We start from the raw sequence: 16,172 nt of genomic DNA, 5'->3' as shown, positions 1-16,172 counted from the left end.
GGTATAAATAAAAAATCTTATTATTGTTATTATTATTAAGTCTGATTATAATCAGCACATGGAATCAGCACAGGTACCTGATTTCTGCCTCCCATTCAACAGGCCATTAGAGCATCCATTCGTTGAGTTATTCCCTCTGTTCTTCCCCGTTTTTGTTCGAAAACATGGAGTTGTTTTGTTGTGCAAAGTTTTGCGCAAACAGATGGATGTTGTGCACAAACGAAGATGGGCCTTTGTACAAACTCCATGATTACACGACTTCTCTTGTTTCCCGTTCCAACGCATATTCTGTGCCTGCGTAGCTGTTGCAGTGCCCCTCCGACATCTTTGCTGAGCTCTCTGCCAAGACTCCAGAGTATGCAGCTCGGAGGATTTTTCAGGTTCAGAGGCCAGCATGCTGGAGGAAGAATGCATGTAATGAGTAACACTTGGCATTCATTTACTGCTAGGGATGGCCTGGCCTTCAGTGCTATGAAGCAGCTGAAAATGCATAGGCCATAGGGAATCTCGATGGTAATATTTTCAGGATTTCTTGGCATGGAGTCAGACAGCTGAGAACGGAATATTCTTATGGCAGTTTGATGCAATGGCTTCATTATGCAAAAGATGTAGCTCCAGATCAACAATCTTCCCTGACACCCACAACAATCTGCCAAGATTTTCGATAGATTTATTAGTTGTTATTACTCTGATGCCGTAGTGAGCTGGGTATATTCCTTTCCTTTGAAACATCTGATAATGGTACACAGAAAATACTGGTGCTGGTGTAATGCACAGAGAATTTTAGGGTTTGATCCATAGGTACCCTTCTGGACCCAGGAGGTAACATCTGCTCAAGGAGCTTTTTTTTTTTGGTTCTTTTCATGAGAGCGTTGTGTGAGGAAAGGGAAACTAGATCCAATTTTGTTTTTCCTCTCAGGGCTGGCTCAGTACATTTTGCTGCCCGAAGCAGCAAGTGTTCCCCCTCCTACTTTCCCGCTCAGTCAAGATGCACAATACACAAGTCTATAAGAAAATCCCACAAGCACTTCTCCTTGGGAGTCCAGATACAATATAAATAAATCAGTTTGCTGCCCTTTCATGTCAGCCCAGATCAGCTGCCTGAGGCCACCGCTTCACTCTGCCCAATGGTGGAGCCAGCCCTTTTCTTGCTTTCTGGCCTTTGCGTGTTCACACCTTTTAACCTCATCCCAAATAAATTCAGACGACTCAAAATTTTGGTTTGGTTTTTGGCAGAATTAAGGCCACAACTTTATTTATTACAGCAAGTGATTGGTTGCATAGGCTCTGCTTCGACTAGCTCCCTGCTCTGCAGGTAGCGCCGGCCCAGGGTTCCAGCATAGGTCAGCCAAGGGCGAACACCTGGATAAGCAGAAAACCGGGGACATGCTCTATCTGCCACCCAAATGTCCCCCCAGACTCAGGCACGGGCAAAACCCCCTCTCAGGGGTTGACCAAACTATTGAGTCCCTGGATTCCTTTAATGGACTACCTTTCACATAGGGATGACGATAGCGTTCTCCCATCCCTATCACCTGAACCAGAGTCTATCCGCAACCTTACAAGTTGTGACGATTTGCTACGCGGCAGGTGAAACCCAAATGGCAACAGCCAATCAGCCAAGTGGGGAAAATTCCTGCCATGCCCCTGTCCCAACGACAGACGACACACGACGGCATAGCAAGGTCAAGCGCAACAGCCCTAAAAGTAGGGAGAGGTGGGCGGGTGTTCCGATGCACGCACCGAAAGAGGAAGCTCTGGGTCACGTGCATGGGTATTTATAGGCCCCTCGATCCTTTTAGCTTGCGTCCCATTGGCCAGATTGAACCCTGCATCAAGGGACCTACCGATTGGGTGTTGTGGCTGTCAATCAAACCCACCCACAACACAGGGTTTGGTTGCCAGGTCTCACCGCAATACGTGCCCTCTTTAAGGGAGGACCCGATATACAGGTGAAACTCGAAAAATTAGAATATCATGGAGATGTTCATTTCTTTCAGTAATTCAACTTAAAAGGTGAAACTAATATATGAGATAGACTCATGACATGCAAAGCGAGATATGTCAAGCCTTTATTTGTTATAATTGTGATGATTATGGCATACAGATGATGAGAACCCAAAATTAACAATTTCAGCTTTGGGGTTTTCATCAGCTGTACACCACAATCATCACAATTATAACAAGCAAAGGCTTGACATATCTTGCTTTGCATGTCATGAGTCTATCTCATATATTAAACTCCTTTTACAGGTAGGTATCCGTGTTGGTCTGCCGTAGTCAAAACAAAATAAAATAAAAAATTCCTTCCAGTAGCACCTTAGAGACCAACTAAGTTTGTTCTTGGTATGAGCTTTCGTGTGCATGCATACTTCATCAGATATTAAACTTCAGTAGCTAATGAAAACAATTGCTTACATAAATGGACTTTTCCACGATATTCTAATTTTTCGAGTTTCAACTGTATGTGTAGCAGAATGGGGTGGTAGAAACTTGAGGGGGTTGAATAGACTGCAAAACGTTAGGCTACAGTTGAGGAAGCCACCTTTTTTAAAAAAACTTTCTTGTTTTTAAAAAAGCACCTTATGATTAAAAGCCAACACAGTGTTTTTCAAACAGGTGGGTTTTAGTGACACATCCTGCCCAGGGCTTCCTCACTTGCCTGATCGACCTCCTAGACATGTCATCACCTTTGGTTGGACCACTGCGAGCATCAGCAAATTGCATGCTGAATTAAGGGGGGGGGACGGAAGGAAGGAGCAGAGGAAGTGTTGAAAGAAATGAGAGGTGAAAGGCTGTTGCTGCCACTGTTGTTGTTAATAAACAAATTAAAAAGTGATAATTACAGTTAAAGGAATAAGAGCGTCGAGCTATTATAAGAGTGTTGTGTCTTGGGTTCGTGGAACAATAATTCCAGTGACACTTCTTTATGAACAACTCTTTATTGTAAGGTAACCGACAAGACAAGGCTGGGGGACGGGGGCAGGGGAAGCTCTATTTAAGGCACAATGGTACACAACAAAGAAGAAGAAATGAATACAAAAAGGACCAGGGAGGAGGAATGAAATAGCAGGATTTCTTTTCGTGAGCGGGGTGTGTGCGATGGGGAGTTAGATACAAGTTGAGTGTGAAAGGAGAGTGGAAGAAGAAATTACAGAAGATAGGTACAAAATATTTTGAGAGGCAGGCGAGAGTAGGAAGCAAGAAATATGAAACAACTTAGTCTTTCGATCAGCAAGCTCTGCCTAAATTCGGGACGGGGCAGGCTGTACTTAGCTTGAGGAAAGCTGAGTTTTGGAACCTTTTACCACAAGGAAAATGCAGTGACAGAGAATGTAGCCATTTCCAAAGACTGATTAGATATCAACAGGAAACGATTTCAGCAACTGCCAACTGATTAGGTCTCCATCTGCCACCATTTTGTGCCACCATTTTGTCACTAGAGGGCCTCAACAATTTTCAGCCATCTCACGTGGGCCCTGGGAGTAGAAAGTTTAAAGAGCCTGAGTGAGGACATCACACAGGGAGGCATGCTGGTTTTCAATTTCTTTCTTAAAAACCAAAAAACAAAAACAGGTGTATGTGGGGGATTAAAAACAGGATTCCTGCACCACAGCCTCAAGTAGGTGGGTCCATTCTACCACTGCAGCTTTTGGCATCTCCTTCTGCCCCATGCGCAGACCAGGCTGTATCATTCGCTTAGTAGCAAGTCAGGCTAAAGTGGAGAAGAATGTAAGCAACATCCATTAACTAAGTAATGGAGATAAAGGTGAGGACAGAAACGCTATTGGGTGTCAGGGGTGGTTTCACTGTTCTCTGAGGTAGTTTCTTAAAAAAACAAACAGCAGAGATGGACCTCTGTTTTTTCACCAAACAGAGCATTCTGAGAGCAAGTGGAGAGTGCGCTGTTGAAGGGAACAAGGCAGGAAGTTCAAATTTCAGCTTGCTAAATGGCTTATGACAGTCCATTACCCCCATAGCCTACAATATTGCAATATCAGCATTTGACTACCTTACAGAACTGTTCGAAAGATTACTGGAAATCATAGCATGGGCATAAGGCTTGGTGAGTTGAGGTTTCATGCAACTGTTTAGGTCAGTTTATAAAAGTATACTGGTTAACTGATTGTTTTCTTAGAAACCCTGGTCATACCCCCTGGCAAGAAACAGAGTATATGATCAAAACTAGGGTTACCTTTACCTTTTTTAAGGGTTACATGAAAACAGCCAGCTAAAATTCTCCACATTGTTTGTAAGTGGCAAAGTTGCAGGGGAGGGTGAGAAGATTTCACGGATTATTCCTGAGGGAGGGAAAGTGAAACTCCCTTCTCAGACACCCCTCTTTTTTGGAAATTTTGGTCGCCCATCATTGAATGAAGCTCTATTATTCATATTGGCCGAGAAGGAGAGAAATGAAAGGAGAGGGGATCAAGCCCACAGCTTCCTTCAACAAAATTAAAATGCAAAATTAAAATGCAATATTATTGGGAGTTGGGGTCCAATAACAAGTTGCTGAACATGTCATCAGAAATCCAAACCAAAACACCTGATAAAATTATGTAAGGTTTGCCACCATTCCAGGCACCTTAGCATTTTGAATATCAGTATACCTGAAGGAGCATCTCCACCCCATCTCTGAGGTCCAGCTCTGAGGGCCTTCTGGCGGTTCCCTCCCTGCGAGAAGTGAGGTTACAGAAGGCAGAGGGCCTTCTTGGTAGTGGCTCCCACCCTTTGGAACGCCCTCCCATCAGATGCCAAGGAAATAAACAACTATCTGACTTTTAGAAGACATCTGAAGGCAGTCCCGTTTAGGGAAGTTTTTAATGACTGATGTTTTAATGTATTTTTAATATTTTGTTGGAAGCTGCCCAGAGTGGCTGGGGAAACCCAGCCAGATGGGCAGGGTATAAAATAAATTATTATTATTATTATTATTATTATTATTATTATTATTACCTATGTTCAAGTGGGGAGACTAAGATGGCCATTTCACTGAACATTCCCCAGGGGATAACTAAAACTGTCCAATAGTTCGGGGGGAGTTTGATAAAGAAAACAACAACCAAAAACTTGTTAGAAAGTTATTTTCTGAGAAAGTTTGGCCCAGCCCTAACCCAAACCACTCATGCTTGTTTTCTTCTGCTGCAAGGATGAAGATTTGTTCTGCATTGTTTACCCTGTCCTTTTCTGTATTTTTCAAAACAGCTACATTGCACACACATGCCAAATTTGATGTGAGTGTGGCTGAGGCCTTGTTCTTCCCGTTTTTCTTCCCATTTTATGATGGCTGAATGTGAACATTGTATTTAATATTAAGTCAGTACAACATTGTCATTGCTACATTTCCTCTGCGTTGGCTCAGGCTTCTATTTCAAGTACACGTAGTTGGAAGGAAGGTGTACATAAGTATGCAATTCTTTTCTCTTTTTTTCAAACAAAAACCCTCATGAAAATCCGTCACCATTTTAAGTGTGCGTGTCTCCTAATAAACACTTTTGTGTATGCAGTTTTGCCCAACGTGCACATTGTGCAATGAATTTTTCTTCATGCAACACATTTTCGTATTTTATTTCCACTAACATATGCATCTCCCTCACGTATTTGCATTTTTGTAAGTGATTTATCTGGCTAGAGAGCTGCATCTCAAAATCTGGAGAAGCGCACATTTCGAAGGATTGCTATGCTTTGCATGCTGTTTCGAGAAGCGTGAATCGGAGCAGGTTGATATTAAAAAGTGAACGGAACTGAATTTAGCACCCACCCTTTTAAAAAAGCGGTATAAACAACTGAACAGATTAGCAGGACTTGAATAAATTCAGCAGTATAAGAGGGAGTAGGAGATAACTAGTAAGAAGAGAAGACCTTTGTAACTTGGAATACATGGAGAAGAGGGAGGGAAGATACCACAGAAAGAGAGGAAGTCCTTAGGTGTTTTGTTTTGTTTCCTTAGTTTGTCGTGGTTTCGTATGTAAAAACGCAAAAAATAATTACTTTTTTAAAAAAACGAATTTACCCCACTCACCCAAAAAACAACCCCTCAATTTAGGAGTAAGTCCTTGTGAAATCTGCACGACTGCCTTCAGAGTAAATGTGGATACCCTTCTGATGGCCCCATAGTTTTAAGAGAAATTCTGCCGAGCGCCCTCATTGCCTGGAAGAGAGCATTTGTGCAGCCACAACAGACTGTCCTTTGATCCTTCAGATTAGAGGACCTAAAACGTAAAAGCAAAGCTACGAGTAGACCAAATTGGACTATAAAAGGTGAGGAGAGTAGCCGGCCGATTTGCGGAATGTAAATATAAGAGTAGCAAATGTTTCAGCAGGTTTGCCTAGTCTCAGTTCAAGATGTTCCTTGTTTACTACCGGAGAGATAATTAACCAAATGCTCTGGACAATCAATCCAGTAAGTGTTCCATGGGTCTTTTCAAAGGGCGCTTGCTCTTTTTCAACTCCGTTTCCTTCCTGTTGGAGATGACCCATCAACGTGCGTAATTTATCCCCGTTATAGATATCCCTCATTACAATGTTGTGACGTAAAGTCAATGTTATCTTGCTTGAAAAAGATAAAAGAAAAAAAAAGTGGTAGCCGTACAGGCTTATCACCTCATTGCAATTGAAAAAAATAGCCCCCTTCCAAAAACAACAGCAACCAGGACTTCATTCTCTGCTGGCATTGAGGTTGTTCTTCTGAAACAATGAATATATAAGAGGTGTCAGAGAGATGTGATGGCACCTCCCCTACTACGGATTGGCCATGTTCAAATTATGGGGAGGGCAAAAGGCTGTAACCCCCGACCCTTTGTGATGCCCCCTCCCAGATGCTGCTTTTAGTAGATTACTGAGGCATGGATTGGCTTTAATTGGAGGGAGTCAGGAGCAGAGTTTATGGCTTTCAGGAAGGATCTCCTAAGCTTTCTCCCCATAATTGAAGTACCGAGTAAAACTGCACATGGCAGGCTCACCTAGGTGCACAAGGACTGTCAAATACCTTCTTCTCTCATCACTGTTATTCCTTTTAGCAACATCCAGCATGTTGTTGTTGTTGTTTAGTCGTTTAGTTGTGTCTGACTCTTTTTTTAAAAAAATGTTTATTGTACGAGAATTTTTACATGCATTGTATAATCTCCGTCAAGTATTGAATTACCCGTACAGTTTTTTCCTTTTTCCCTTCCCATCCCCCTCCCCACCCATGGTCCATTGTTGTGTCTGACTCTTATGACCCCATGGACCAGAGCACGCCAGGCACTCCTGTCTTCCACTGTCTCCCGCAGACTCATGTTGGTAGCTTTGAGAACACTGTACAACCATCTCGTCCTCTGTCGTCCCCTTCTCCTTGTGCCCTCCATCTTTCCGCAACATCAGGGTCTTTTCCAGGGAGTCTTCTCTTCTCATGAGGTGGCCAAAGTACTGGAGCCTCAACTTCAGGATCTGCCCTTCCAGTGAGCACTCAGGGCTGATTTCTTTAAGGATGGATAAGTTTGATCTTTTTGCAGTCCATGGGACTCTCAAGAGTCTCCTCCAGCACCATAATTCAAAAGCATCAGTTCTTCGGCGATCAGCCTTCTTTATGGTCCAGCTCTCACTTCCATACATCACTACTGGGAAAACCATAGCAATGGTTCATGGGAAATACCGCTTTATTCCCTTTTCAGATATCATATCCTGGGCAAGCAGTACCTACCATCTTACGGGATGGTACCAAAGTTCTCAATTCCCTGTCTCAGAAGATGAACCTATGCCGAACATAATGTGCTTAACGTTACAAATTGAGCGCCATTTCCCCGTGCAATAGTGTCGCAACGGCAGCATCCAAGCCACCAGGACCCCAGGGAAATGCCGTTTCCCAGAAAATGTGACTCAGAATACGGATGCCAAGAGTCTGTCTGTAAAATACTTGACCCAGAGCTCTTTGTTACTTAGGAAGCTGCCGTGAGCATGCTCAGCAATGTCGAAATGTGGCTGCGCCACAGGTGTATATATTGGCATTGAGCTTGTTGTTTTCATCGCCAGGGGAATGTGCCCTAAAACTGTTCCCTCCAGCCCTTGGTATGCTGGTCATTGCAAAACGAATGTTTGAGGACTGAAATTCATTCTGCCATCTCATTTGACAAAGACAACTGACAGCATTAGAGGACGTGCCGTTTCCTCCTTCAAATTACATATATGCATTAATTAATTTTTTTAAGGGGGTCAAGTTACAGTTTATCACAGTTCTGAACTGATTCAAAACCACTTCGGGTCTGAATCAAGAGGCCTGTTTGGGTGGATTTTCCTCGCCTAAGTAAAGAACGAGATAGTATTTATAGGATGATAATGATGATGATGATTTTGATTTTGATAATAATAATTTATTTATACCCTGCCCATCTGGCTGGGTTTCCCCTGCCACTCTGGGCGGCTTCTGACAGAATATTAAAAATAAGATTAAAACACCAAACATTAAAAACTACCCTAAACAGGGCTGCCTTCAGATGTCTTCTAAAAGTCAGATAGTTCTTTATTTCCTTGACATCTGAAGGGAGGGCATTTCACAGGGTGGGTGCCACTACCGAGAAGGCCCCCTGCCTGGTTCCCTGTAGCTTCACTTCTCGCAGGGACGGAACCACCAGAAGGCCCTCGGAGCTGGACCTCAGTGTCCGGGCTGAACGATGGGGGTGGAGACGCATACTTCAGGATGAATTTAGGACTGCAAACTTAAAAGAACTTGTGCAAGCTGCCTGCACCTGATTCCCCCCCCCCCGCTACAGTGCTCTCCACCCCACATCCTCAGCTGTGTCTCTGTTCCCCGGGAGAGGTTATCCAGAGGCCGCAGAGGTTGCAGCAGGAAGGAGTGGATGGCGAATTCTCCACGTGTGAGCCACTAGCATCTCAGGCTGCAATCCTATACCCCCTTACTTGAGAGTAAAGCCTTTTGAACTTGGCTCGACATGCCTCTGAATGGATACGTATAGAATTGCACAGTAAAACTCGCTTGCAAGGGACCTGCCTTTCCTGCCCCCTCTGGTCCGTAGAGGATGCAGTAAAAGCTTGCAGGAAAGAAAATAAGGTGTACTAGGGGCTGTGCCTCTGCTCTCGTTGCTCAGCAACCCCACCTACCCATCACACCCAACCTAACCCCCGTTCCCCCTCCAAAACCGCCCCATCCCTACCTTTTCACCTCATCACTGCCGTTGTTGTAGGGGAGAAAGTCTTCCTTCCCTTCGTTGCCCCCTCCCCTCTGCTGCTGTGGGGTGGTACTGCCATGAGAAGGAGAGAAAAGACGTCTGCAGGAAGGATATTGGGTGGGAGGGAGACGAAGGAGAGAAATCAACTTAATTTTCTCCTCCCCGCTCCACTGCCACCAAGAGATACAAAGAGACAGAAGGAAGACTGCATTTTCATATGCAGATGCCGCCATGGTAAGAGCAGGGGGGAGGATGATGATGGAGGGCTGATCTTCTCCCTGTTGTTCCCCTCCTTCCGGCAGCAACAGCAGCAGGTGCGCAGGAAGGCTTGCAAGCCCACCTCATACTGAACCTTTTCACTCCACCCATGAGCCTGCCTACCTCCATCTGCCTCTGGTTCCCTCCTCTGTACTCATCCACCAACCTGCTTGTTTGCCCCCTGCCAGCTTGGCCAAATCGTAGCTCAGGCAAACTGCAGAGGAACAAGCGGGGCAGGAGAGGGCAGCTCCCCTGCTCTGATGCATCTCCTCCTTCGCTAATGAGGCTAAAATGACATTATCAGTGTGAGGTGTGCCGTAATGGCAGAGCAGGGTGGCTTCTGGGAAGCTGCCCCAGCCTGTCCTTGCTGCTCTTCTGTGACTTGCCTAAACCATCTGCTTCCTTGCTCACCTGCATGCCTACGAAGCCTGCCTGCTGTTCTGCCATCATGCAGCAGTCCATGTGGCCGCCTGTTGGTGGCTGTGGGAACTGCAGCGTGACCACATCCTTACAATCTTATTATACAGTATACTAATTAAGGATTGCACAGGGCAATCCTATACATGTCTACTGATAAGTTTGCCCCATTGAGTTCAACAGGATTACTTCCCAGGCAACATTGCAGTCTTAAAGGCATGGATATATGAACAACATTTCTTAATGGGTAGGAGAGTTGAGTTATAAACCAGAGACTGGTCCTAGGAGAAATCAAGAACACTTTTTCTACTGAAATTCCTTCTAAAAGTGGAAGTGCTATGGGCATAACCCTTGAACAAGCCTGATTTGAGACATACTTCATTTCCAGTAAAGGTACTAAGCATTTGTCCTAGACCTATATTTGACTGAATTTGCATTTTGGTTATATTTGTATGGAGATCTGACTCAATTCTTCTATTCTGTTTTCTTTCTTTTCTTTTCTTTTCTTTTCTTTTTTTTTTTTTTTAAAAAAAAAACTCATTTAATCCAGTACTCAAAAGATAGCAATCATGTCAGCAATGTGTTTTCATACTTTTGAAGTTTGCTGATTTGGCAGTATTAGAAAAAGCTTGACTGAGCTAAGTTGTCAGACCAAAGGAGAGATGACAGATTGCTCCAGATCTCTGGAATCATAACACTATGGTTCCCCTGTATATTTCCGGCAGAGAAGCAATCGATCCATTCCAGAGACATGCTGAAGAATTTTTTTCTCTTGGCTCCAATTTGGCAGAAACAAATCCTGAAATCCATTTGTGCTATTCAGCACAAAGCAAGACAGTTATTAAATTTATCTGAAGCAAGTCCAACATGTGCTCCTCAAATACATGAGCTGACTTTGATCTCTTCACTCACTGTACACAAATCCTTCAAATGCATACATTTGGTGGCTAATGCCATTTTCCAGGCTCAGATCCTAACCTTGCCTGATTCCAGTACTTCGACTTCTGATCATTGGGGTTACAGAACTCTTGGCTCATTGCCTCCAAACCCAGATATTTAGTAGAAAATACACAGTTTTGTTATTTTAATAAAAGCGAGACACATCAGGAGACTTTTTATTTCAAGCTTAACTTCACATATGATTACAGCCACTTAGGGTTTTATGAAATTTAAGCAGAGGAGGAAACAGCCAGCCGTGGAAGCAGATCCTTACAGGCCTAACATGTTTGGCTCTCTCTAGCCATGGTTGGCAGCCCTGATGCAATTTCATGCATGATGTGCTGGACTGATTTTCAAATAACAGTCAAAAGGAGCCTTCATGTTTGACTATGTTATACTTATTGTAACAGTTTTATATACAGGGTTGTGTATACTCTGTGCTAAACAAAGAAACAAGCCAGGTACATTATGTGGCCAGGCAATCAAAATTCTGCTTGAAGAGCAGCTAGATTCTGCAACCTGTATATGTTATGGACAGTTGCGTGAATTTTCCATTGTTCACAAAATGTATTCTGCATTTTGTTCTTGTTGCTGTTTTCTATTTGATTGGGCCTTTTGAGTATAACTGGCATTTTTTAAATGGTTCTACAGCTTTTGCTGTCTCCTTTATTGCTTTTAGATCTGATTTTCTGATCGTCTTTTTGTAAAAACAGAGTTCTACCGCTGAGTGGGCAAAACCGTATCGCTAGCTGCTCCGTGCTCCCATATAGTGATGTGATAATAAATTTTGCATATAGTTTTGCTAGTCATAAATGAAACTTCCCCCAACTACTGAGACCCCACCCCCACCTGCCAATAAACACACATGGCTCCTTCTTTAACCTCTAATATTTCAGTTGGCATTTCACCCTAACACTTTTAAGCATTCTTTCATAGCTGTAAAGGCCACAAACCTACTTTTCAACAAGAAAAAAATAGGAAGAGGCTTAATTTATTCTGCACTCCCACAGAAATCGTGTCCTCCTCACAGAGTGCACGTGTTGCAGTGAGATCATCAGGACTGACCTCACTCCTTGAGTGGGTGGGAGCAATTGGATAGCCACAACAACCTGATTGGTGGTCCCTTGGTTGCTGGGGTAATTCTGACCATTGGGATTGTTCATGCAATAAGTGAGGGACCTATATGTAGCGCTGCACATTGCGTTGAGCTTCCTCTTTTCGCCTCGTGCATCGGATCACCCGCCCACCCTCCCTTTATTTAGGGTCCATCATGACCTTGCTATGCCGTCGTGGGTCATCTTATTTTGGGACAGGGGCATGGTAGGAATTTTCCCATTTGGCGGATTGGCTTGCGCCACTTGGCTTTTGCCTGCCGCGTAGCAAATCGTCACAACTTTGTAAGGTTTGGCGGTTAGGCATTGGTTCAATGTGGAGTTGAGGGGAGGTTGTCACACCTTCCCCTCCAATGCGCGAAAGGGTATTCCATTAAAGGAATCCAGGGACTCGCCTTGCTTTTGTCCGATCCCCTTCCAGGGGTTATGGCCACGCCAGAGCCCCTGGGAGCATTTGGGGTGAGCTTGAGACTGAGCCTGGTCCAGTGCTCCCCCATGATGTTTACCTGTACTGACCTCTGCCGGTGTCCAGTCGTCAGTGCTGCCCTGCTGAGGTCAGGTGCAGCTAGTCGGGAACCAATGCCTAAGCAAACCACTCATGATCTGTGGCCAAAGTTATGGCCAAAATCATGCCAATAACCTTAAACTAAATTCTGTGTCAATTGTGTCTTTATTTATTGAGGGAGGTCTTGGGATCTTAACACGCAATCATGGCATACAAGCAGCGCTTCTTATTAGATAATAATAAGAATAAATGGCCCGGGACAGCAATACTTTAATGACCTCCTCTCTCCGTATGAACCTACCCAGACCCTGAGATCATTTTCTGAGGCCCTTCTTCGTGTGCCTCCTCCATGAGCGGTCCGGAGGGTGGCAACACGAGAATAGGGACTTTTCTGCAGTGGCTCCCCATTTGTGGAATGCTCTCCACATTTGTGGAAAGACTGGCTTCGTCCCTGGTCGCAATATTACAGACCCCATCAGGAAACTACTGAACCTGATCGAACACAGCAAGGCAACTAAACTCCCACTGACAATTATGTCCCTGTTGTTGTTGTTGTTCAGTCGTTCGGTCGTGTCCGACTCTTCGTGACCCCATGGACCAGAGCACGCCAGGCACGCCTATCCTTCACTGCCTCTCGCAGTTTGGCCAAACTCATGTTAGTAGCTTCCAGAACACTGTCCCACCATCTCATCCTCTGTCGTCCCCTTCTCCTTGTGCCCTCCATCTTTCCCAACAACAGGGTCTTTTCCAGGGAGTCTTCTCTTCTCATGAGGTGGCCAAAGTACTGGAGCCTCAACTTCAGGATCTGCCCTTCCAGTGAGCACTCAGGGCTGATTTCTTTGAGAATGGATAGGTTTCTTTTCTTTGAGAATGCTTAGAGTGGAAATACCTATTAGCAGTACCTGGCGCCTTTATTATATACCTTTAGGCACCAGGCAAAACTGTTCCTCTTCAACTAGGCCTTTGGCTAACTGACATCCAGTGCCCTTTTAAAATGTGTTAGGGAGGTGGGGAATTATTGGGTTACTCTTGTTTTTGTTTTTATCTTACTTATCAAACCTTTATTAGGCATTTACAAGTAAAATCGCGAGAGAAAGAATCACATACAGGAACTTTAAAATATATATACACAAAGAAACAACAATTCAACTCATAGGCTGATTGTATGTGTGTATTAGTAAAATCTAAAATTTCCTCCTGTTAAAGTACTCCTTGAAGCACTGCTGCCAAAAACTCGGCTACCCCCACAGTCACCCCTTGGTCAATGTCAGAGAGACAGAATCCAACACTTCCACCCTGCTGCGGTTTCAAGCCGTCCAAAAGGGGGGACAACACGCGTTCACGCAGCGTACTGTGTAGTGGACAATAAAAGAGAATATGCTCCACAGTGTCCGGGACATTCAGGGAACATCTGCAGTATCTCTTGTTTCTGGGAATATTCTGATATCTACCCCTGACAAATGCCGAGGGAAAGATATTCAGTCGGGCTAACATAAATGCCCTACGTTGGGCTGGTATTATTAGTTTAGTAACATAGTTGACCCTGCTATCTAGGATATTCAAATCATAGAATATGGGAGAGCAAATTTTATTTACAGCTGCCGCAATATTTTGTCTCCCAACATCCTTCAGTCTAATTAGGACATTGTGAAAGATATGTTGCTTGCTTGAATTGTACATCCAGTGCCCTTTTAAAATGTGTTGGGGAGGTGGGGGGTTATTGGGTTCCTCTTGTTTTTGTTTTTCATCATGTATTTTGCGTTTTTATATTTTGATTTCATGCTGTGAACTGGCCTTAGACCTGCGGGTACAGGGCGGTATACAAATTTTTAATAAAGAAGAGATAATAACATAATAAACAAGACCAAATCGTACCAATCTTCCTCTCTTTCTATAGAACCAGCTATAGGAATGGGCACTGCCATGGATGTTCCCAGAATGAAGTGTACTTTGGTCAACTGGCTGTGTGGAAAATTTGCCATTTTCGTTGACTTTCTCTTTCTCTTTCATTTCATTTTCAGCCGGACGGCACCAGCAAAGAGTGTGTCTTCATTGAGAAAGTCCTAGAGAACAACTACACGGCTCTGATGTCGGCGAAGTACACGGGGTGGTACGTCGGCTTCACCAAAAAGGGGAGGCCCCGGAAAGGGCCCAAGACACGGGAGAACCAGCAAGATGTTCATTTTATGAAAAGATACCCAAAGGGTCAAGTGGAATTACAGAAACCTTTCAAGTATACGACAGTGACCAAGCGGACTAGGAGAATACGACCCACCAACCCCAGTTAAAAGATAGACAAAGACAGTGTCATGCAAATGAACTACAAAAGATAGACTGTTCCAGAGAAATATTTTTACACTAAAAATAAGGGAGAAGCTCTATTTTTGTACATTGTGTTGATTTTTTTTTTTTAAAGACTGGATTGAAAAAGAAAAGAAAAGGAAAAAAAAACCCACTGGGGAAGCTGTAAAAGATTTATTGTGACTTGAAGACAAACAAAAAAAATGGCTCTATTTAAATTGACTTTCCCCCTTCCCCTCCCCCTTCTGTGGATTGACATATAGGTGCTTATTTCTCTTTTGGAACGGGTGACTTTTTCCAAGCCAACCTCTAGAGGGGAACGAGTCCACCTTAAAATAACAGTAGGAACCAAAACCACAAACCAAAGAAAACCAACGCTCACCTTTCCCAAAGTCCCCGAAACTCCTTGGATGGTTCTCTGGTGTTGCGGTGATCTGTTTTTATTTGTCTGCTGCGATCTCGACCGAGACAAGATGGTCTGCAAATCAGTCATTGAGCTTCCGTGGAGGGCTCAGTACCTCAGTCCTTTTGTAACCCTTTCTGACGACATAAGGTGTCACGGCTCTGTGATCCTGCATCATTTCGCTCACTTCTGGAGAATGCTGCTATCGACCTTCAAGTGACTAAGTAAAATAACCTAATACACCAATGATAAGGGAATTATTTTAAAACCAGCTCTATTATATATATAAATATATATTATATATATAAGCTATTTATTTCACCTCTCTGTATATTGCAGTTCCATGAACCAAGTATTACTGCCTCAACAATTAAAAAAAAAAGAATTATTTAAAACACATACATGTATTACTGCTGTTCACACATTTCCCCCTCCCTCCCGCAACCTCAGCTTTTCACTGAACTACACACTTGCTGCCTGGGGTTGAGCTCATGGAGATTAGGCTATCCAGGATAGAGTTCAGAATTCATTATCAGGCATTGCCAGGAGCTCAATTGCTCTCCCCCCCCCCCCGGATTGTAGAACGGATTTTTATTTTCAAATTCTGTAATTTTGACTTCCTGCAAAATGCCCTGCCTTGTCTAAATATGGGCAGAGTTTTAAAACGCGGCATGCAAAGGATTCTTGTTTCTGTGCATTTGCTCTCACAGACACCTTGTTTTGCCTGTGCCAAGCTCCCCTGGGGGCGACATGGCTTAGCAGGGTTGTGGGGTTCACTCGTATGGTACCCCTTCAGTTGCCCTAGGTGGGTTCTTGGGCAGCCAGAGGTGGCTTGATTCCTCTGTCTGAGCTGGAACCGACCAGCGTTGGGAAGAACTGTCATTAAGAACAGGAGACCCTGTTGGAGGGTTGTGTTAAATCGACTACGCCGGCTAAATGTGCGTTAGGATTATCAGAGTGCCGGTCGTTGCCATCTTCTGCAAATGGCTGCCAGTTCCCCCACCACCTTCTGGGAAGACATTTACGGGGATATAAGCGCCAGTGGGGGGTGGGGTGGGGCAAATCACTTGCCT

The 16,172-nt window shown here is 44.0% G+C and overlaps 1 protein-coding gene across 1 annotated transcript in view; it reads left to right on the top strand.

The window, feature by feature from the left end:
• The window catches only part of FGF18 (fibroblast growth factor 18), a 125,719-nt gene extending 110,223 nt beyond the window's left edge, over positions 1–15,496 (top strand). The window contains 1 exon segment of the mRNA XM_033142818.1: positions 14,417–15,496. Within this exon segment, the coding sequence (XP_032998709.1) occupies positions 14,417–14,683 (267 nt within the window). The 3' untranslated portion in view covers positions 14,684–15,496.
• Positions 15,497–16,172: the final 676 nt, after the last annotated feature.

The sequence above is a fragment of the Lacerta agilis genome, chromosome 3 (genome assembly GCF_009819535.1).
Source record: "Lacerta agilis isolate rLacAgi1 chromosome 3, rLacAgi1.pri, whole genome shotgun sequence".
In the NCBI taxonomy this organism is placed as follows: Eukaryota; Metazoa; Chordata; class Lepidosauria; order Squamata; family Lacertidae; genus Lacerta; species Lacerta agilis.
Note: the sequence above shows the minus strand (reverse complement) of the source record. Positions and strands in the feature narration are given on the sequence as shown.